General features: G+C 32.5%; 1 protein-coding gene across 1 annotated transcript in view; it reads left to right on the top strand.

The window, feature by feature from the left end:
- The window catches only part of LOC130450181 (centrosomal protein of 290 kDa), a 93839-nt gene that overhangs the window by 28010 nt on the left and 42012 nt on the right, over nucleotides 1-23817 (top strand). The window contains exons 10-16 of the mRNA XM_056788413.1: nucleotides 1854-2453; nucleotides 6117-6289; nucleotides 6349-6558; nucleotides 10837-11050; nucleotides 11106-11284; nucleotides 11352-11617; nucleotides 15702-15973. Coding sequence (XP_056644391.1) covers nucleotides 1854-2453; nucleotides 6117-6289; nucleotides 6349-6558; nucleotides 10837-11050; nucleotides 11106-11284; nucleotides 11352-11617; nucleotides 15702-15973 — 1914 coding nt within the window. The remainder of the gene's footprint in view (nucleotides 1-1853; nucleotides 2454-6116; nucleotides 6290-6348; nucleotides 6559-10836; nucleotides 11051-11105; nucleotides 11285-11351; nucleotides 11618-15701; nucleotides 15974-23817) is intronic.

Below are 23817 nucleotides of genomic sequence, written 5' to 3'. Positions count from 1 at the left end.
TTATTATATAGCTTCCGTTGCGAGTTTGCTAAGTATCTAAGTCATAATAAACTGAGCATCTTCCATTGTATTGGATACTGTCAGAGGCGTAATATACTATTATAGATTACTGTTGACAATACCACTACTGTTCTTGCAAGCTTCTGTAGTCAGGAGCTTTTGGGAATTTTGGAGTTCTATTTAATCGAGCTTTAGGCAGACTAAGAGATCCGTTAATGTAAAATATGGACGGACGCAAAATTCGAGTATTTTATCCAATAATATGCATTTGAAAGCGTTGAAATTGATAAATGTAAGAACAGCTTAAATAGAGACAAAGGGCCTATTCCTTAATAATGAATGTTAAGATTCCTGTCAAGGAGGTTTTCCCGGTGGAATTAATTTTCGAGGGAGAAATTTTCTTAGTGGGAAAATTTTGTATAAAACAAATAAGTAAAGTTATTAGGTTTTAGTTTATCTTCAGTTTCTGGAGACGATAATTTGGTTATCAAAACGCGCGTCAGACAGTGTAATTATGAGTGTTGGTCTAGAGGTTGAGTAAATAGTGTATTCAGTATGAATATCACCAACGGTTCCAGAAATTCCAACTTAGTTACCGTCGGTCATTGAGTTTTTTACTTTCCAAATAGTGTGATCTCACGAGAAAGGTTTTAAACCTAAGTTTGGAAGGATTTACTCTTTGTTTGATGTTGTGCTCTATTTAGTTTGTGGCTTATCCTATTAAGGTTTGTTTTGTTTAAATGATTTCGGGTTTGTTGCCATATACGTCACGTATTTCATTTTTCTTCTGCAAGCTCTCCTATATGAAGAGGAATGATTTTTTTGTATACATTTTTGGCGCTGTGGTGTTACGTCCCACCCTGCCTATTTTTATGACTGTTGTTAAACAGTTTTCGGCTTGCTCATCATCTTGATTTTCTTTTATCATTGGGATTCAGCACATTTGATATATGGTTTTGTGCGATATGTTTTAGCTTCAACAAAATCTTGGCATTGTGTTATATTTCGTTTATTTCTCGGTGGTTCTATTCTTATCATACAATGTTGTATATATTGTGATTCAAACTAATTGTTTACTATTGTTTTATTGTATTATAAAGTATAAAACTTTGGTGAATAAGTCTCATCTTCCACTGCTTGTACTAAATTTTCTAAAATTTTTTAATGGTCATCAAACCATTTTTTTCTGTAATAGTTTCCTTTGGAAGTGACTGGAACCTACTTGTGAGGATAATTTGAAATACTTTTCCTTTGACTTCTGGCGTTTAAATCTTCTTCTTTTTGCTGCTACTGTTTGCCATGAATGTTTAGTAATCTGTGAGTCTCGTATGAGTTCATGAGACATCCGATGTGTTGGATGTTGGTTGTATTTGCACTGCATTGTGGACTAATACTATGTACTTTATGTTCCTGGCCCGTTTTCTTGTAGAAAAATTATCACCAAGCATTTATATGTAACTTAGTCCATATTGACTCAACTATTTTATTTAATGAAAGCAAAACAGTTGATACGATACTAGTTTTTTTCTCCTAAAATTCCAACGATTTTATTTATTTCGATGAACGTCTTCTACGGCCGATAGTGTACTTTTTCTTTATTCAAATAATTAAGCTAATCCATTTGTTCGATTTTTATTTAATTTTTGGCTGTTGATAACAATAACATGACTATTACTAGAGTGAAGATGTTGTTAAGCCCTAGAAAATCACTTTTCCATCAAAACGTAATCGTACCATGTATATATAAATGCTGGAAAGTATTTAATTCCGAATTGATACGAAACGCGTTCGGTCATAAACGATTAGATACCTGAGTTTTGTTTTATACATGTAAGAATTTATTCTGTTTATAGGAATTGCGTTTAAAACGTCAGCTCGAATTCAAAGAAAGTGAATTACAACATTATATGGATAGAACAAAACTGCAGGATGAGCAAATAGCAAAATTAGATCATGAGCTGTTACAGATATATAGACATATTGATATATCCGACACCGATACGAACATAAAAAAAGTCTCTTCTGAAGAACCTCTTCAGAAACCAGAGTCTAAAAAATTGATAATTCCAGAACCTAAGCCTCGTACTTTGAAATTGACTCGAGCAGTTTCGGTTCAAACGAACGAAGTAGTTACTCAAACACCCACGATTCTCTTAGAAAATAACAATGTCATTGCAAATCTGAGAGGTGAATTATTTAACGTTCGAGAAGATCTCAGTAACAAAGAATCGCAAATAAATCAACTGAAGAGTAAAATCACAGAACATGAGATGACCATTAGCATGTTTCGTAAGCAAATTGGTGATAAACAGAGCCAAATATCTTTTTATGAGAGACACATAATGGAATTACAAAATAAGAAAAGTGAGATTGCAAACAATGGCGCTGGAGGAGATAATATCAACATAGGAACCGAAAGTAACGGGCAGACTCAAGAGAATTTAGTTTTAGTGGTAAGTTATTTCAAAATCATACATCAATACATTTATTTAAATTAGTCGATACTTTCGTAGTTTTTATATTTAAATTTGGCGTTTCGGTTGAGTGACAAATATGAAATAAAAACAACAAATGGTTTGATTTTTTATGTTTTTGATTTTTAGGATAGGTTAAGTTGGGTTAGATTACGTTAGCTAAGGCTAGATTAAGTTATATATATAACTGAACAAATTACTATAATTACATGCTAATTAGTATATCAAAAATTAATGAAATCTTTTCCAAATAATAAAGTTTATGTTTATTTCATTGCCTTTCAAAATGATCATTATTTGAAATATTTTTCAATGTATTTTTGAGAATCGAAATCAATACTTAACGCGAAATGATTTCGGTATCGTGTATCGTTTAAAAAAATATCTAGAATCATAATAAGATGATTACGAGGATGGTTCCAGAAATACCTGGCCTGATCTAGAGATGGCGGTATTAGAAAGTACTCAATCTATACAGCTCATATTTCAAGTTTCAAGACGTTTAGTATTTGTTTGGCGGCCATTGATAGTGAACGTTATGAATGAACTTATAAGCAATGAAAAAATTAGTGATCGTTATGTGATACAATATATTTATTTGAGAGACGTTAGATCAACCAATGTGAAAGCTGAAGTAGATTCTACTCTAGGTGAGACTGCTCGTTCATTATCAAGAATAAAATATCGGGTAGAAGAGTTTAAACGAGGCCGTATGACCTGCGAGGACCAGCATAGCATTGGTCAAACAAATGGGGTGACATATGTTGAGGAAATCCACTAAGCGGTACTGGATGATGGTCGAGTGAAAGTGCGTGGGCTAGAACCATAGAGATATTACCAATAGAGTAGGCATGCCTACAAGTGAGCGCGTCTTGTGAACGAAAAGAGAAAGAGAGTCATTCATTTGTTGCTTATTGCGCATGTGTGTCTCTGATTCAACAGGCAACGGTAAAGTGCGTACGTAACCTGTACGTCTGTAAATAATGTGATAAAGATTATTAAACATTTGTTGTCGAATATGCCTTACTACTGTGTTCTCTGCAAAAAAGAGCCAATACCTGGAGATAAAAGTGGCAGTTTTCATAAATAGAAATAATTTATAATGAGCGTAAAAAATGGCTACTCGTCTGTTATTTATTGCTGACGAATATTTTATGAAGGAGCTTACTGTTTTGAGTAAACACAAGCTTTTTGAAAACTTGAATATATTAAATTTTATTGAGTAGCAAAAATAGCTGATGTGCATGACTTAAGATTTGAAATATAATATAATCGAATGTATCGTACGCAATTATTAGCTCAACATATTTTTATTAAATATTACTTGGGAAATATACGTTTTCATTGCACTAGATTTCGTTTATCAACAGTATTGCGGGGAAGACCTTATTCTGTTTCAATTTATGCTCTGACACCGTTCCATCTGCAGGCAAGGTCATGGTATAGGTTTTTTGGGATGCCCGTGGGATAATTTTTATTGATTATCTTGAAAAAGGAAAAACTATCAACAGCGAGTATTATGCAAACTTAATGCAACGTTCGAGCGAAGAAATCAAGCGAAAAATGTCACATTTGGCTTAGAAGAGAGTTTTGTTTTATCAAGACAATGCACCAGCTCACACTTACGTTATTGCAATGGCCGAAATCAATGAATTGAAATTGCATGGACCCTCTTCGCCAGATTCTGCCTCCCAGACTTAAAAAAGTTACTTGGTGGTAAATAATTTTCCAATAATGAAAAGGTGATGTCAGCAATAAATGGCTATTTTGAGGAGGTTGACGATACTAATTATAAAAAGGGTATCGAACTTCTTGAATATCGCTGGGAAAAGTGTATAGAGCTAAAAGGAGATTACGTTGAAAAATAAATAAATGTTTTTCCAAAATTTATGTTTTTTTTTGTTGGGACAGGTACTTCTTAGAATCGTCCTTGATAACACAAGACTTTCCGATATCGAATAGTTTATACATACTATGTATCAATGATATCTTACGACGTCTTGTATAGAAACGTATTTTCATAAATGAAGCTTCTTCTTGTTTCTTTGAGAAGATTTGGTGACATATGAACCTCAACTATCTAAAGAATCTACTCCTATTCAAGAGACCCTACATTTTATATAGCAAACTGTATCTATTTCTATTCAAGCCCGACAATAATAATATCTGGTGATAATTTTACAATGACTGACTATCGCTTATGGAAACCAAGTCTTTTACTCACCTCTATAGATGTCAACTAATAATATTAACAGGAAATTATCATTCGTCATGATTTTTTATAGAGTCTTACCTCTCTCACAATCTTTACCAGGAACATAGTTTTTAACTTGAATACGTAACTCAGTATTACGAGGCATATTTTTTAAGTAAGTACCGTTTTGCGATTCCGCCGCCGCAACCCCAAGGTCGGCGTTCAGCACATGAGCGCTGGTTACATACATCTCTTGTCTACGCACTGACGCCATTACAGTCTGATTCTTCATTTTGTACGTTGTTTACTGAGTGTTTAAGATGCCTCCGACAATCGTGAGTCCCGTCGATTGTGAAGTACGGGTTGTGATGCGATTTCTTAGTGCTAAAGGCGTAAAACCGATCGATATTCATCGTGAGATTTGTGAAGTTTACGGACAAAACATTATGAGTGATGGAATGGTAAGGAAATGGGTGAGAGCATTTAAAGATGGCCGCATGATGAAGAACGGAGTGGGCGTCGTCGTCCTTCGGTCGTTAATTAAGATTTGGTGCAGAAAGTGAACGAAAAGGCGAGAGATAACAGACGCTTTACAATTTCATCATTGTGCGACTACTTTCCTCAATATTCTCGTAGTGTTTTGTATCGCATTGTGACCAAGAACTTGAAATACCGGAAATTGTGTTCACGTTGGGTTCCAAAAATGTTGACGGATTTGCACAGAACCCAACGTTTAGGCAGTGCATCGACTTTCCTTGAGCGGTACCACAATGAAGGTGAAGATTTTTTAGACCAAATTGTTACTGGTGACGAAACATGGGTGGCCTACGTTCCATCAGAATCGAAACAACAATCCATGGAATGGCGACATTCATCATTACCCAAAAAAGTGAAGTTTAAGCAAACAATTTCTACCCGGAAAATCATGTGCACAGTTTTTTGGGACAGAAAAGGAGTATTGCTAGTGGAGTTTCGGCCTCGTAATGAGACAATCGATGCAGCGTCTTATTGTGAGAAATTGAACAAACTATGTTTCTTTTGTAAATTCTCTGTAAAAATGTTTTACTTATGTTTGTAATTATGCTTCGATGTTTTAGTGACTTTTTGGGATCTGCATCTAAACAATTTAAAACAACTAAATTATATCTTCTCATAGAAATATTTATCGGACCTTCGTCAAAAATTACCAAATACTTTATTTTTCAAAACTAGAATTACGCTAGAAATTAGTCTCCAGTCAAAACCAAAAAATAAAAATTGATTCATTCGTTTCACCTATTTGGGGACACGGTATATGAAAATTGATCAAAATCTATTAATAACTTTTGGAACTGATTTTATTTTCAATTTATAATATTGTATATTCATATAAGATATTTACGAAGAACTGTTTTGATTGATGAATCAGAGTTAATTTAAATTATACTAAGTTTCAATTTCAATTTAAGAATTCGCTGAGAGATTTGAAACAAGAAATAACGACTAAAGATGAACAAATAATAAAACTTCAAACACTCTTAAAAATAGACCGAGATAAACATAGCTTAGCAGCAGCTTCCTTACAAGAAGAGCTTCAAAATATACAGAAGCAGTTGATGGACGAAAAACAGAAAGTTAAAAGGTAAAATCCAGTTCAACATCTATTTCTTTTCATTAGCATTCTATTGTAATATATTGTAGTTTAGAGGAAAATTCGATTAAAAGTAAGACAAATCGAGTAGCTATTGAACAATATGTGAATCAAGTGCATGCTTTGGAACAACATGCTTCTGAATTACACACCAAATTATCAACACTTGAAGCTCAACTTCAGTCCAGTAGACAAGAAGCGATCCGCTGGAGGACGATGGCGAACGATAGGTTAACAGCTATGGAAGATTTGAGAAAAAAGTAAGTATCACTCATTATCCAAAATTATACGTGCTTGAGTCTATAATTTCTTGTGATTCATCAGATTATATAGAAGAACTAATAGTCCAATCGATCACTAATGTAATGAAAAAAAAAAAAAAAAATAAACCATCTAAAGGGTGTCCGGTGGCAAAATTAGGATTTAAAATCTATACAAGGTCTTTCAAAACGTTTGCATGAGAGTTATATCACTGCATTAAGCGAAAAAAATTAAAAATAACCAAACAATCACATGTCTATAACGCATAGATTAATCGTAAATTAAGTTTTAGCCAATCAAATTTTGTGGAACGTTTAAGTTCCTCTCTATCGAGCGGTCGAGAGAGCCATAAAAGTATTTAGCTGCAGTCGAATCTTTGAACTTTGCGTTATAGACATGTGATTGTGATTTTTAATCGATTTCGATATCGATATGAACGTTTTGAGAGACCCCGTATAAACTACAGAAAATATTCATTTCTAGCTCAATCAATAAAATATAGACAAATGCGGGTTTTATTTTATTAAAATTACATCGTCAAAATGTTGGCCATTACGTCGGATACATCTTTGAAACCTGGCTTCTATTTTGTTTGCGACTCGCTGGAGAAGTGCCGCCGAAATACCATTGATTTCACGAACGATATTTTCTTTCATTTCAGAGATTGTAGTCGCACTTGTTTCGTACACTTTACTTTTGAAATAACCCCACAGAAAAAAGTCCGGGGGCCTGGATGGCCAAAGGATGTCACCGAAACGGCTTATTAATTAGCTAGGGAAGAAATCACGAAGCAGCGTCATGGTCTTCCTAGCAGTCTGTGAAGTGAAGGCAGGATGTTCTCTCAATGTAATTTTGATTTTTCACACATTCAATCAAATGAAAATGGGCTTCATCCCCCCAAAAGATAGTGTTGACTGTGCGAAATCACTCCAACATTGAATCACAGAAATTTTAAATGAATGAAATTTAAGATCCTTCTTCAATATTTCATGCATTATAGTTTTTAGAAGATCCAAAGCTCTCTTGCAAACGGACTGACGCGGATTATCGCACAAACTTGCCGCGACGAGTTCAATGTTTTCATTCGTTCTCAACGTCCTGCTGTGTCCCGGTCGTGGGTTGTTTTCTGCTCAACTTGTTGATCAGAATCTTCGCACCCATGATCGAATCAAATCATCACTTGAGGTGTCACGTAGCTGTCGAATATTGTAACGTGTACAAAATCTTCGACGAGCAATTTCACATGGATGTTTGGCTTTGAAATACGCTTCGATTGCCCCTTCCTCGCCCCTCCGCTCAATGGTTACGGAGAAATTCGAAATTCAAATCTAAAATCTGCCTCCGGACACCCATCAGAACTAATAAATAGACCCTATTATAAATTTTTATGGCAGCAATTACTTATGCTACATCTATTTCAACTTATCTGTTTCTTACACTGATGTTTTGGGAAAAGTAGTGTCAAGGTTGAACACGTATCGGCTTATCTTGTCTGCAGTGCAATCTGGTCAGAGTTCTCAATGCAAAACAATGACTCACCAGGCTCTAAAAAGGTCTGTCAATCAAAGTCAATCAAGAAACTTCGAATATTACAAGGGACTACTGAAATGTTTGCTTAACGATGTGTAAAAAAAGGGACTTTATAAACGAATCAATGGCCTTCTCCTTAATCATGGCAATTCCTGTTCACATCCACCTTATTCATGAGATTTAGCACCTAATATGGATAATGCGACGACAGACAGATGAAACCCATTTTACAGTGAAAAACTGTAAACCTGTCGAGTTTTCAGAAACAACACTGATTTTCATGAAAATTTGGATTTATCATCTATTTACTCTCTTTTTCAAAACCTATCCTGTGCGGAAGTATGCTTTTTACTTTTTAGAGGCGAAAAATACCCCTTTAAACAGAAAATTGAAAAATCTTGAATTTTATTTTATATGGTCAAAATAAAGTTAAAATGAATTATTTGTATATCTCTTGACACCCTCTAACAACAAATGTGACAGATAGAACTGCTTTAAATCCTCCCTTGGAAGTTACAAATTTCAAAATGAGCGAAAAACTTGTTATTTTTGTATATTCTCTTAATTTATTTGAATGAAATTATTGTTAGACGAGACGCTTCAACCCTTATAAATCATTCCTCGAGAGTATGAATTTTTTATCAAAAATAATTTTCTATTTCAGTGGCTAATATTCAAAGCTATTTGTTTTACATTCTTTGTTTTTAAACAAACTTTTTATGTATAATCTCCTCTGCACGGAACATGAACACAGGCAGTCCTAGAAAAAGCAAATCATTCTTAACCAAGTTCAATTGGAGAATTTTTTATTGATTTGTTCGTTTCTCATCAATATTTAGGAAATAAATTTGACACACTTTTGTAGCAGAAAAGTCTTTGCTTGTATTTGACTGTTCCATTGTATTATAAAAATAATTAATAAGCTATTGTAAGATGCAAGAATCACCCCTAAAAGTAACACGAAGCGTATTATAAACGAACCTTCACAAAAAATCGATGATATTTAAATATATATAACAGTGTAATAACAAATAATAAGTTATTTGTTTGGAAACTTTATTGTTGTGGGACAGTGGCAATCAAACACCAAAGTTTCTCTTTTCATAATATATTTCATGCTTTTAATAGGTTGCATCATCAGGGACTGAAATTATGGTAGAAATATGAAGTAAAAATATGACCATTGTATGTATTCAAAAATTTGAAATCACTTTCATTAATTAATCGAGAATTGCCACGTAATAACTTTTTCCATGAAATATTAAATTCATTCGATCCAAAAAAAAAAAAATATTTCTAAATTCAAATCCGTCCAATTGAAGGTTATATTAATTTAGGTTGGTTTATGTTGAATTGTTAACCACTTTGAGCAATATAGGCTGTATATATATCCTAAAAACAGGCTTGAGAGGTTATACGATGGTCACTGACCTCTTAAACTGACCATCACTATTTCAACACAAGGGATTTCATAAACTATGTTAATCAATTGTTGGTTGTTGATGTTCTATCTCATTTTATTATATATTCCTTATTTCTTAGAACTTTTGATACATTAATGCTTTTAAAATATTTTCATAAAGACTTAAAATTAGTCGAAACGTCAATTTTTATCTATCTTTTAAAAATTATTAAAAAAAATCTAATTTATATACCATAATCATGAAAATGGTTAGACTTACAATATGGTTTTCGTTTGCCCTCGTTCTTTGATTTCTTTAAAAGGAAATGGAACTTTTCTTGATTCGATTGTAACGTCAATATAAAATAGCTAAAAGTTTTCCGCGACAATCCTACAGACTGCGCCAAGTATATAGTAAGCATAATACACATAAACACGTGCGTACACTCATTCAATAAACGTACAATTACTTATATACATACACACAATTCAGTAAATACCGTTGAAATACTTTCATCATATCCCAGCTGCTATTCGACTGCATGCAGGGTGAGTCATGGAGCAGCTTTACATACTTTTACCATATGTACAGCCCCTCGGAGAGAATATCATTAGGCTACTAGAAAGTGTCAACTCCTCTTTAATAATTTGGATAAATTTTCATTGGCTATTGTATTTAGACAGCTCATTTGATTCTTAAAATTTTTTTATGGTGCAGTACTATCAAGCATTCGACTCTTATTAGCTAACTCAGAAATTCCAGGACCGACTTTGCATCAATTTAGTATTGGTATTGAAATTGAAACTTTTGGAGTTATTCGTTAAAGAAGGGTGAAAAATATGCCATTTTCCAGTCAAAACTGTAGTTTCAGCCGTTAACAATTCCGAAAGTATTAATTAATAATAATTTAAATAAAACTTTCAAGCAGAGTAACTAGTCGATCTATTGATTTCAGAGGTAACATTCAGCATAAAAGAGTTCTCCCATGAAGGGTTGCCTTAACTGCTAGTGTAAAGTACACTTCGGCACATGGTACATTTTGAAAAAGGTTGAGAATACGAATCCAAATTCTCAAAAAAAAATGTGTGTTGCTTCTCATAATTTCACGAGAAAATGACTGATAAATCAACTAAAAATGCTTGAAGTCACGGCTTGAACGTTTCTACACAAACTTTGAATTATTGTTACTTTTCAACTTTTTCACTTTTTAATTAACGTTAGTATTCAACATACTTTTTGATCATACACCGTTTATTTAATCTAGGATGTCACCAGAACTGAAATATTTTTTCGTGTCGATGTTATGGATTTTTCCTGAAACTTTTTCTAATCAATTTTTTTTAGTTTAGAGAAACAACATGAATCAGAGCTAGCGTTATATAAATCAGATGCAGAAAAACTGAGAGATCTTGGAAATGACGAAATAAATAGCTTAAGACAATTAATAATAAGACAAAAGGGAGAATTGACAGGAAGACTGGATACCGATATCCAACGATTGGTTAGAGAAAAAGATGATAAAATCCACGAAATGATTGTAAAACTACGTCAAATGAAGGTAATTTTCATACTGCCAAAACTTTCTATTACTACCCTTCATCATTTCATTCTAGACTGTCAAGAAAAACGAACAACTGGATCAAGAAATTCCAAAGCCTTCCGATGTAGAATCATCAAAGGAAATGTTAGAAAAAGAATATTTTTTACTCAAAAAACGGTACGAACAGTTGACGGTGAAAGAGAGAAGTGCGAGGAATGAAATTCGGGAATTGAAATGTCAATTATCAAAAAAGTAACTATCTATATCTGTTCTCCTCAATCTCATTTTGAACACATTTAATTTATTTTTTATTCTTAAGACCGGTTAGTGCAAGAAGTGATAAATCAGAAAAATCCATCAAAGATCAACTTCAAAAGAAAATAACTTCTTTGCAAAACGAAATTATAGACCTTAAACAAAATCTGAATGAACAATTAGCGATAAATGAATCACACAAAATACAAGCTAGTGAAGATTTTGATAAATGGAAGAAAATGAAACATTTCCAACAAACCGCCGAAAAGTTGAAGAACAAATTGAAAGAGAGAGATTGTGAGTTTGAGAAGTTGCAACAAACCAGTACAGGTAAGAGAAGAGATTTTAAAAGTTACAATCATAAAAATTATCCAGTACTTGTATTATTTAGTTTCTGTTTTCTAAAAATTTTGTTAAATAATGGAAAATTTTCAGTATTGGTATAGACAAAAAATTGTATTTGTTATTTTTATGAGTTCGGATACAACCTCCTAAATTGAAGAGGTATTCCAAAGTGCTGTTTTGTAGCAGACACAATCAAGCAACTGCTACTTTGAATACAATGTTTAAAATTATTTAATGTTTTTCAATGGCTTTCTTCCATAATAATATACATATTTTATGCATATTTGTGCATATTTACGAAAAATCCCGAAACACGTCCAAACCTTTCAAATGAAAGGCACAGCCCCCAATTTTTGAATATGAAGTATAGGCTTGTGTATGTAGTTTAAAAGGTCAATGCATTCAAAATTGTTGTCGTTTTCAAGTTTAATGCAAAAATCAAGATAAAATGAAATATTAGGATTACAGGAATTTGTTACAACATAATTAAAAACTAGAATATATTGTAAAATGTAATAAAACGTGAAACACTAAAACGAATTATGTATGTCAGTCAAATGGATGTACAATATATTCACCGTGAACGACTTAGCAACGACCTAAGTTTAAATAAGCTTATTTAACATTTTAGATATGATCGACATAATCGCAATCATGCTAATAACTGATTTTTCGTAGTTCGGGTGGATTAGATAAATATCTTTTTCAAAGCAAACAAAAATACGTCTATAGTTCTTCCAATATCAATTGCAGATTATGAAAACGAGTTCGTAACCCTTGCCGACAATTTTGTTTGATCTACCATACGCGTAGATACCTCATTTTATAAATTTATTATTACTATTCGTTAAATGACAATGTAATCATTATAAATTGGACGGGATTATACGCCGTTATTTAGTCACATGTACTTAATTGTAGTCCTACTTGGAACTTGGAAAAAATCATTATTATACCTCGCTAACTTGCGACTTTTAAATTATAAAACGTAAATAGACGAGTAAAATGTACTTGTCTGTAATGGTGTTTGGTTTAAACTGGGTACCAGGCGTGAACTGAGACCTCTTTGTACCCCATTCGTTGTTTTATCTGGAAAACGAAGTTTCAAAGCAAAAACCGTTGCAAATAAAACAAAAGAAAAAAAAACATTTCAATTCCAAAGTATCTTTATAAATAATCATGGTAGTCATAATCGTCTGAACTAGAGTCATCATTTGATTGAATTATGATGGGTTGTAAAGAGGATGATAACACATACTCATCTTCTTCTTTGATAACATGTTTAACACAGTTTTTCCAAAGCTCTTGACGGTCTGCTGCTGGAATTTTTATACACTCTTTTTACTCAGTTCTTCATGTTAACGATTCGATGTTTTTCTTGGTAAACCGTGGAGATGATGAATTTTGACACATATCGATCAAGTTCACGTGGACTGATGGTTTGTTAGATTTTACCGATTTTAAACGGGGAGTAAACATTATTATTAATTTATCAATTTGGTATGAGTGCCGTGCGTATTTATGAAATATTGATTGTTCCTCGCCTAATTGACTTCTGCAATTGATATTGGAAGAACTATGACAAAGTGATCATCATTTGGCAGGGAGCTCTACTCGACGTTTCGTTTGAATCTCGGCTAATGCGTGTAGCACTATTCGAAAACTTTATAGATCTCACCTAAAGCTTTTAAATTGAGATGAATGGTATCTTTAGAAGGTCCTAAGGAATCCAAAAATCAGCGAGTGACTGATACTAGATTGGTTTTCTATTGTAACCTCAATATCCGACTTAGATGGCCGACCTGAACACGAACCATCTTCAAGTGTCCAACCTCTACTATTAAAACGATTTAACCAATGCTGTATTGTTGGCTCAATAACTGTGTCTTCCTCTTTAATTTCACTCATTTTCCTTGCTGCCATAGCTGCTTTAAACTTTTGTTTCCATACTATTTATTATGAAAACGTACTGCGTCGTCAAAAGAAGAATAGAGAATGATTAAAACAATTGTATCTACTATTCATAGAATTATCGACTGGTCTTAATAAGTTACATGTTAAAATTCAGGCACAGGAATTTTCACATATAAAAACCTACATTACTTATGAGACACCTTCCATATTTGCCACTTCTACGTTGAATGTTTGTGCCAGCAGAAAAACGCGACCCTAGTAAACAATTTATTGCGGGATTATATGAGGCACGATTAAAAATATTCAAAATACTGTCCGCGGCTAACCAATAACATATTGTATCTGCTCTGTTATGGCCTTCCAATGACAGGAATGTTTTTAAAATGTTTCTCTTTACCGCATTTTTTTAATTTTTGGGAGGAAAGTCTCATGGTGTTAAATCTAGTTAGCGAAGTGAATGTGGACAAACAAGAAACCTTTTAGCGGCTGACACCTGATGAATTAGAAGTGATTTGTGGCACGATGCATTGTCATCATAATAATCCTTTGTGAAATTCGGAATTTTCAGATGATTCACTTAGACCAAACGATTATTTTACTCAGAATGATAGAAAGCAATTATATTCTTTCTGCTAAACTTTGGATGACGGGCCCTTTGAGGGTGAGATGAGTGACTCGTTCTCTATTAACTTATAAAGCTCTGCCGGTTAATATAAAATTAAAAAAATATCATTTCATTACTTTGTGGTGCTTTACTTATATTAAATTGACTGGGCTATATCAAAAACGTAGATTTATAGGGAATTTATTTAGCCCTTTTTTGAAGGGCAATGCTTAAAGGGTTCGAAAATGGTATCAGTCATACGTTAGGGTACGATTTGTGAGGTCATATATTAGTTATTGTAGAAGTTACAAAAAAGCAAAATATTTGTTAAAAAAATAATAACTTTTTGTTTCCCATCAATTTTTAAGTATATCCTTTATAGTTTCTCAGAAATTTTGAAGGAAAAGATTGATTTTTAAGAATTTCAACTTTAAAAATAATTTTTTTCGAAATTATGAATTCTAAATCTTTTCAACTTCAAGAAATCATTATTAGTACGTGAATTGAGAAAATCATTACTGGATTATATTTTTATTGCAACCTGGGTACTATTGCTAAGGGTGAGATTGAGGTGTTTTTCTACAAAAAAAAAAATACAAATCGATTTTATTTCGTCCATAACTTCCTTAATTTTTATGCTAGAGAGTTCTACTAACTCTCATTTTAAAGCTTTTCAAAAGTACTTTGAAAAAGATTTGACACAATTACCTCGAAAATTTGATCGTTTCTCCGTTACTCGATGTTGAATTTTAAAAGATTTTCTTTCGTAATAATAAATAAATAAATAAAATAAAATAAATTTGAGTTCATGAAAAGTCGTGGTTTTTTTTCAAGAAAAATTCAAGTTTTCAATCGCGCATAACTAAAAAACTATATATTTTTCAAAAAAATTGCTAAGAACATTTTTTGCTTACACTTGTCAACTTAAAATTTTCATTCCCTAGTTGGGATGGAGCTCACCCCTAGGGTAAAACCACACATACGGCGTAGTATAGATTTTACTTTTTGAGGTATTCCTTACATGATGTCAAAATTTCATTTAAATTGTTGCACGTTCATGGAAATCGGAGATGAAAACCTTGGCCTGGACTATAATACGTCAATGTCCCTATCTCTATCCAGAAACCAACGAGTCTGTCTTCATGCTTCTGTCACTGTCAGTTATTTTACAATTCAAAAGCTGAAGTTTAAACAGTTAAATGTTCCTACTATCCTACATCTAAATTATGAATGAACGTACGCCAGGAAAACTTAAGAGAATGAAACACTTTTTTTCTCAAACAATTAGCCGTGGGTTGTTCGCCTACATTGATTGACGCAGCTTACCACTGCATTATCAATCTAGGTGGTAGTGAATTAGAGCATCCAACTTCACTTAGTAAAAAATGAATAACGATTTTGACAAAACCATGTAGAAATAATTTGTTGGTATACGAATTAAGATCATTTCAGGATATCTTCTTTCGTAGTTTATCTCATTCCGCTTTTAGTGGAAAAATGGTATCAATAGAGTTTTGTAACTCAAGGCTATTGTTATTTCCCTTTTCATAGGTTACAGACTCCTAATAGAACGTTTGGAACGCGAAAAACGTAACTTGGAAAACAGGATACGAACTTTGAAAACTTCAAATGTAAATGTCCATGATAATGTTGAGTTAGAGATGTTTAAAAGAGAAAACAACAGATTACTTGGCGAGGTAGATGCTTTGAAACAAAAACTAGAAATTCAACAACACCACGCTGGAGCTCTAGGTGCCACAATGTTACAAGAAAAACTCGAAGGGCAAGAAAGGAAAATCGCCATTCTAGAATTATCATCAAAGGTAATGTATTATAGATGTTTTAGATCATATACACCGAAAATTTTGTCCAATGATTTATTAGAGAATATCCTAAATCGAAATTGGTTATGAATTGTTCCAATGAGTTGTAGCACAATTAATCTACAATGATCTCTTATTCGTTCTTTTAGTGTCTCAATATTTCTTAATTTGATTTTGAAAACTTTACTTTCCAAGTGGTTGTATAGAAAAATGTTTGGTAGAATTGAAATCTGGGAATCTCGGTGGTCATTTAAATGGTCCCTACCTTTTTACGCATCTGCCTAGAAATACAGAATCGAGAGACTATTATATAGGAGTTGCGAAATGGGATTGAAAGTAGGTGTTTCTATTATAGTCCTGGAACCAGTGGTAAAAAACGTGAAAACTGAAGAATATCGTTAATCAATGTCGATATTTTGATTTGAGCTCTTCTTACCCCCTTATTCAAAATCTACCCTGTGTCGGAGAGTGCTTTTTATTTTTTAGGGGTGACAACTATATCTATATCGTGCAAAATTTAAAAATCCTCGAATTTAGCATGTACTCGTATTTAAGTAAAATATCCCATGAAAATTCCACTTACTCTCTTCTACGAAATCTTCCCTGTGCTGAACCAAGACTTTTTATTTTTGGGGGTCTAAACTACCCTTTATTGCAAAAATCTCTTGTTTCGGGTAAAGTGAAGTTTAAATGTATTATTCGTAGGGTTCACGCCAGCATGGCGACATAGCGACTATTGTCGCCAAATCATCAAGAAATGTCGCCAAAATCATACACATCGACGACAAATTTGTAGCCCAAAATATTTTTAAAAAAACCTATGTTTTATATTTACTGTGCTGTTTTTGCATAAAAGAATTTATATATGCCGTAAAAATATGTATAAAAGTGTGTGTAGCATGCATATGTTAATTTTTTTACTTTTGTCTACCACGTTATATTTTTGGACCACTAAATCATACTTAGGTGGTCCTTTTGGACCACTAAATTTTCATTGCTGGTGTGAACCCTAATTATTCGTAAATCTGTTGACATTTTTAAACACGTTTATAATCACTCAAATTCATGCAACCTCTCCAAATCATATATATTTTTTTTTATTTTCTATCTTTTTGGATGTTTCATATATGTTTATTCTTTTAAATGTTTCTATTTTTGGTCTCTTCTGTTTTAAAATTAGTTTTTTCAATAAGTTTTTAAAAGAAACATGAAAATTGACGTTTCGACTTATTTTAAAATATTTTGATAAATAAGTCGAAACGTCATTAAAAATTATTCAAAAGTGTATTTATATTGAATTGAGAATATTTCGTCAGTGTTTTTTATAATATTTCAATAGCCAAACATTTCAAGATTGCAATAAAATTTTTTTTACAGCAATAATAGAAAAAAATAAAAATAGAGATATTTTTAGAATCGATAATATTTTTTATTTAGAAAATAATATAAAAAAAATTTTGATAATTATGTTTCATCATCACTAAGATATTCTTCTTCTCGTTCGTGCCTGCTGTTGCTCTATCGTACGCTCCACGTTTCGCTTTTTCCAATACTCCAAAATTTGTTCTCAGAAATTTCGAAAAAAGGCAGTTGGTTTTTCAACAATAATTCGCTTAATTTTCAATCTAGAAACTTTTTTAAGACAGCATTTTGTAGAATTTCCAGTACCTAAACGTCATATTAATTAAAACTGTTTTCAATGCAGTGTTTTAAAAAGATTGCAGCTTAAAGGGTCTTGCATAAGTCACATTTGGTAGGCGAATGTCAACTTTTAACTAATGTATCTCCTTCAATTTTTATGATACATAGATTTTAAGAAACATTTTCTCATAACATGAATAGTTTTTGGTTTATTTAAGAAGAATTCATTTTTTTTAAGATTACGGAAATGCATTGCTCAATTTAATCAGTTATTTTTTCTAAAATTACCATTAAAAACCCATCAAATCACATGAACCTTATCAATAATACACAAATAAAGTTAATTGCAAGTATGTTGCGATTCATTTCAACTAGGGTGGTAATGGCGAGGGTATAATTATTACATTTCTTCAAAAAACAATAACCTTATTTTTGGTATGAATTAGTTAACTCTTATCCAAAAGATTTTTGACAGTACTCATTTTAAATATTTTTTTATATGCTTTGAAATAGGTTCCCTGAGTTTTTTCCAGAAATTTCATCGATTTCAAGTTTTTTGAGGTTAAAAGTTTTGAATTTCAATTTCAAAATAACTATCCTTTAACGAGCAGTAACTCAGTTATTAGTGAAGTTACAGAGGTCCTTAGAAAACGAGTTTCTTTTTCTATTTTTTCATTAGATATATTTTTTTTTCTTAATAATTTTGCAGATAAAGTGAAAATGAGTTATTCATGCAAAACGGTAAAAAATATGCGTTTTTTCAATGAGAAATGAGCAGTTTCAATCATCAATAACTCTAAAAGTACCAACTTTAGAAACAACCTATGTAGAGTATAAGTTGCTTAGAATTAGTTGGTCTTTCGACCTACGAGATTATTTTGATGAAATAAATTTTTATCTCCAAGTAGGGGTGACTTTCATCCTCAATGCAAAATCACTCTTCGGCAAGGATAGATTATGAAGAAGGTTTTAAATACTACCTTCATAACAATTTTCAAGAAAATCGACCTTGATTATCAAAATTCCACGGGAAATCGGCTGGTACCTGGCCTATTAGGGATATTAGCATGTACAGGGCTAGAATACAAATAAATTGCGGCACTAATTATTTCTGTAAAAATTCCAAACATCTTACACCATTAAAAGTATTAATCGTATACGAGTAATTGGATTTTCTACAATCCCTCGTCAGAAAATTTATTATTTTTATTGCCAAAACTATTTAAATATCAAAGGAATTCTAATTATGTTAGTAGAAAAAAACATAAACTGATATCAAGTAATTGATTAATTTTATTTAGACTTTTAATTATATAATTGTTAAAATGGTTATTAACTCTAATGGCAGAGAATGAAAGACTTTCTACTAAAATATTGTTTGTCTCTAGTTAATCCAAAATTTGTTCACTAAGCAGCAGTTTTTTATCAGAATTATCTTTAAGAAGTTCTTGTAGAAACATTTAGTTGGAAAGTCTACATCTTATCAGATGAAAGCAAACAAAAACTATAATATATGCTCGAAGTTGTCACCTTGCACTTCTATAACTTACGGAGTCTACAGAGGATATTTCTTTGAATATGTACAACGATCTAAAAATCTACTTTTAAGTCATTAATTTTATCAAGTTAAATAAAATGTATATTTCTGTTAAAAAATTGATTGAAAAATTCGTTTTTGTTATCCTTAGATTATCCAATTTGTCCCTGTGAAAGTTACGGAGTTAACCATTGGGCCCGAGACGCCCCTGACCTTCAGATACTAGTGTAGAATTATATATTCCGTCAAACACACTACATGGAAATACGTAATTATCCATTCAAAATTCATAATGTTCGAATGTATAATTTGGAAAATATCTTTTAAGTTCTGATTTCTGAACTTAAATGCCTATAACTTGTTACAGAAGGAAGGTTTTCTGGAGTTGGCCCTGATATAGGAGTTGCTCCTCTGTAGGGCTGGGGTTGTGAAGGTTACGTGGGGTTGTGCTTGCTGTTCTGGCTGGAAAGAAGAAACAGCGAACAGCCATTGGCTAGAAGAAACCGAAAATAGAGCTATAGTTAGTAAAAACGGCTTTTCTCGGTTTGGGGATTTGTTTGGTTAGGTTTTGTTGGGTTTATAATTTGGCAACAACTCTTTATATAATTGCGAGATCACTATAATGATATGAATAAATGCTTGCACTAGCGTATTAGTATCTAAATCCATTACCTCTCTCGCTTTCTCCGTGAGGTTCTTATACAAATTTTCACCATCATAGTGTCGCTATTTACCAAAATCAACGATGACATTATATTTTATTTTATTAGGACACCTTGTATATATTATTATTGTATGTAAAATATCACGATTCGAAATATTGTTGGGTACGTTTGAGGATTGAAAAAATAGTATTTGAACTATTGACTTTATTCATATGTATTCATATTAACTGAATATTTATATAATAGATGTGATTTAATAATTAGTCTATTTATACTCCGGCCTTGGTTTCAAATCTAGCCATAATCCTCCTATGGGTGTCAAAATGATTCCTTTGGTTTCCATTTTTAAAGGCAGTTTAGTTTTTGTGCTGAGTCCAAATTGGAAGTTCCTCAATGTTAATGCTAGGGCAATTTTTGCTTGAATCATTGCGAATCGCATCCCTAAAATTTTGAATAAATACTACTAGAAACGATCAATCATTTCATTTTCGAAAATTTCTATTATAAACCTTTTTACCATTCTATGTAGTTTGAAGTTAAATTGGGGATTTGAAAGAACTGAAAGCATAGCGAAAGTATTGTTTGTCCTTTTTGTTCTATAGTAATAAAAAAGTCATTTCAACATTCTAGTAATGATAAAAATAGATAATAACTAGATTCTCCTAGCAGTGCTAAGTTCGCAAATCAAGAAATTGTGAAATTGCGATGACAAATTAATAAAGATTGTTCATCATAATGCAGTTTCTAAAATGGGTAATATGGCTAAATGAAGTCACTGAAGTTGATTACGCACAGATTTTTTGAACATACCGTCCGTTTCTATTTACCAGTTTCAGTTTATACACACAGCTTTATTTATAAACTCCTGTATAAATTTAACGCACCACTCATATTTTTCTTGATATTCTTTATTTATTGTACGACAAGTAGGCCATGGACTTTGTTTGACAGTGACAGTTGTTATTTAAGTTAACTGTAGTATCACATAATCTTGATAGTAATTTGTATTAAACTTCGTTTTAGACTAAAACTGTGTTAACACTTTCTTAAATAGCTCTGATTAAAGTTTTTGTTAGAATCAAGCTGTTGATTGTAATTATTTTTATTACATGCATAATTGGAAGTTAATTTGGAAGTATATCAAGCAAAAAGATTAACCGCAAAGAAATTTGTCATTTCTTCTAGCGAGGCGAGATAATGGAACGGATTCGTACCATTGAAGACCAGGACCAGGGGGGAAACGTTGCACTAATCAAATTGATGATCATTTTTTGAGGCAACGTGCTCTTAGAAACAGGAAAGTCACCAGCAATCTGGAAGCTACTAAAAAATTATCAGAAGTTCGAAATATCGTACCATTGAAGACCAGGACAAGAGTAAAAACGTTGCACTAATTGAATTGATTATCGTTTGTTGTGAAAAATGAATTACCAGATGCTAGAAATATCGATATATCGCCTCAAACGGCTAGAAGACGTTAGAAGCAGTATTAAGCAACAGAAGACAAGCCAAAAAACGTTTGCTTTGCAGATAACACAAAGTTCAGACATTAAATTTTGCGAGACTTCATCATAAAATTGGACTATCAATGATTGGAACTGAGTTCTGTTTTCCGATAAAACTAAAATTAGTTTTAAAGATTCAGATGGAGTGTGCCTGGCGAAGGCAAGGAGAAAGGTTTCTTCTAAAGTGTTTTTTGGTGGGGTTCTAAAATGTTTTGGGGAAAAATATGCTTCGATGCTCGTACGGAATTGGTCCCTATACGTACGAAGTCTATGAATGCTCAATATTACTTAGACATTATTGTCGAGCACATAATCCGTTTGTGGGGACTAATTTTTTTTCATGCAGAACGACGTTCGTCCCCACGTGGCTAGACAGGTTGTTTGCTACTCACATATTGTCGATATCCCTTTATAGTGGCTACCTAACAGTCTGGATATGAATCCTTTAGTTTAGAACATCTATGGATTATCTCAGGAACAGGATTCGAAGTCATAGTCTAGTTGTTTCTAATCACAATCAATAGAGGTCGCTATTAAAGAATGGGACAATATACCACAAGGTTTTGTTGATCATTTGATATCAAGCATGCCGCAACGCTTAAATGCAGTGATAAGAAGTTGGCCTACGCGGTATTCGAGTTGAACCATATACATTTATTCTCTATTACTGTTTTTTTTTTTAAGTTTGAAAATATGTCTATGAAAATAAGTATAATTAAGGTTATGTTAAAATCATATTCAACTAATTTGTAGGTGTTGATTATTATTACCATTACAATTACAATATTACAAAGTTAGTTTTATTTTGTGTTTATATTGTGAATATTTAGATTAATTAAAATAGTGCATTAATTTTGTCCAGGAGTTTATTTACTATGAGTAGTGTATATTCGAGTTTAAAATTGTATTAAACAAGTTAAAATTTAGGTTTACATCAGAGAGAATATGTGCTTCGAACTGAATTTGCGAAAATTATTCTTTTTATCATTATAATGTACAAGGGTGTGGTTCTGGTGTGACGTATATGCCTGAAATTGTGGTAATAGTTTGTGATAAATGGTGATTGGAAAATGAAAATCTCTGATCTGTCGAAAATCATCATGATGATAGTTACTCTTGATTTGCTGACATAAATGGAATGAATTCAAAATGGATTTATCGTCTGCTACTCGATCAACGTACATTTCAACTTCCTACACATCTGTTTTGCCTTTAATAGCTTCAGCAGATTCTTTGCCGTATCCCATATTTCGTAGGCCACACCTTCATATTATATTCAATTCCTTCCTTCCAGATCCTTGAGCGTCCTTATCTTCTGCGGTTGATACATCAATGCTTTTTTTCGGCCACCTATTCTGCTCCATCCTCATCACAATTCCATACGTTAAAATAGGTTCCACTATGACGTTGTATATTGTCATTTTTGTGTATAGGTTAACTTTTTCTGACCACAGCAATGAGTTCAGAATTTGTGTAGCTTTTTCCTTGTTTCACCCTATTCCTTATAACGTTCTTTGTTGTTTTATCTTAGGAAATTGTTTCCTAGGTATTTGAATTGTTTACATTGTCTAAACCTAAAAGCAGATATGACGATAACGTCGCCAGTTATAATAACTTGGTCGTCTGCGAAAATAAGAGCTTATCCTCTATCTCAATCCCCTTTTTCGCAATTTTAGTTCTCCAACTACTCACAGCTTCCTGAATGTATATTTTAAATTATGTGGGTGATAAACTGCACCTGTCTCAAACCTTTCGAATGCGAAAATGGTTTTTCCCAACTTAACTACACTTTTTGACTTTCTGTATATGCTCTGAATAGCTCGAACATAAAGATTGCTGAGGTCAGATTTCGTCAAAATATCAATTAGCGTTTTCAACGGTACCGTGTCGTAGGCCTTTTCGAGATCAACAAACGAGGCGAGTCGTTAAATTTCTGGCTCTACGTTTCTTTAGTATTTACTGTAACACGAATGTATTATCAATACTTGAGCGTCCCGCACGAAATCCGAGTATCAATTGACTATTATTGTTTAAGTAGACAAAAATTGGAGAAACCGAGAAAAAGTTGAGTGAATATTTTTATGTCACAAGAAATCGTTTTTAAGTGATTATTTGCTTTTAAAAATGGTGATTCGAGCACGGATAATGTTGAGCGTGCAGTGAGTAACAGCAATAAATTTTGTTTGATTTGAAGAAGCAGGGATTGAAACCACTATTGAACTTGGAAAGAGTTTTTGAGTATCATACATAAATTTTTCGTGGAATATGTACGAATAAATGAAAAGCTGGAATGTTCGATAGTTTAACAGAGCAAAGTAAGTCAGAGTAGTAGAAGGAAAATCCTTGATAAAGTACAAAGGCTTGCTGGTGTGTATATCACTGAAGCTATCAAAACTTTTCCAGCTAGTGCACTGTTAATGTTCATGTAACTCTCACCCCTACACTTTGTGATTGATAAATTAGTCCGGGAGCACATAATTAGTCCGGGAGCACATT

Source organism: Diorhabda sublineata, chromosome 11, assembly GCF_026230105.1.
Source record: "Diorhabda sublineata isolate icDioSubl1.1 chromosome 11, icDioSubl1.1, whole genome shotgun sequence".
NCBI classification, from domain to species: Eukaryota; Metazoa; Arthropoda; class Insecta; order Coleoptera; family Chrysomelidae; genus Diorhabda; species Diorhabda sublineata.
This window is presented reverse-complemented; position numbering and strand designations above follow the sequence as displayed.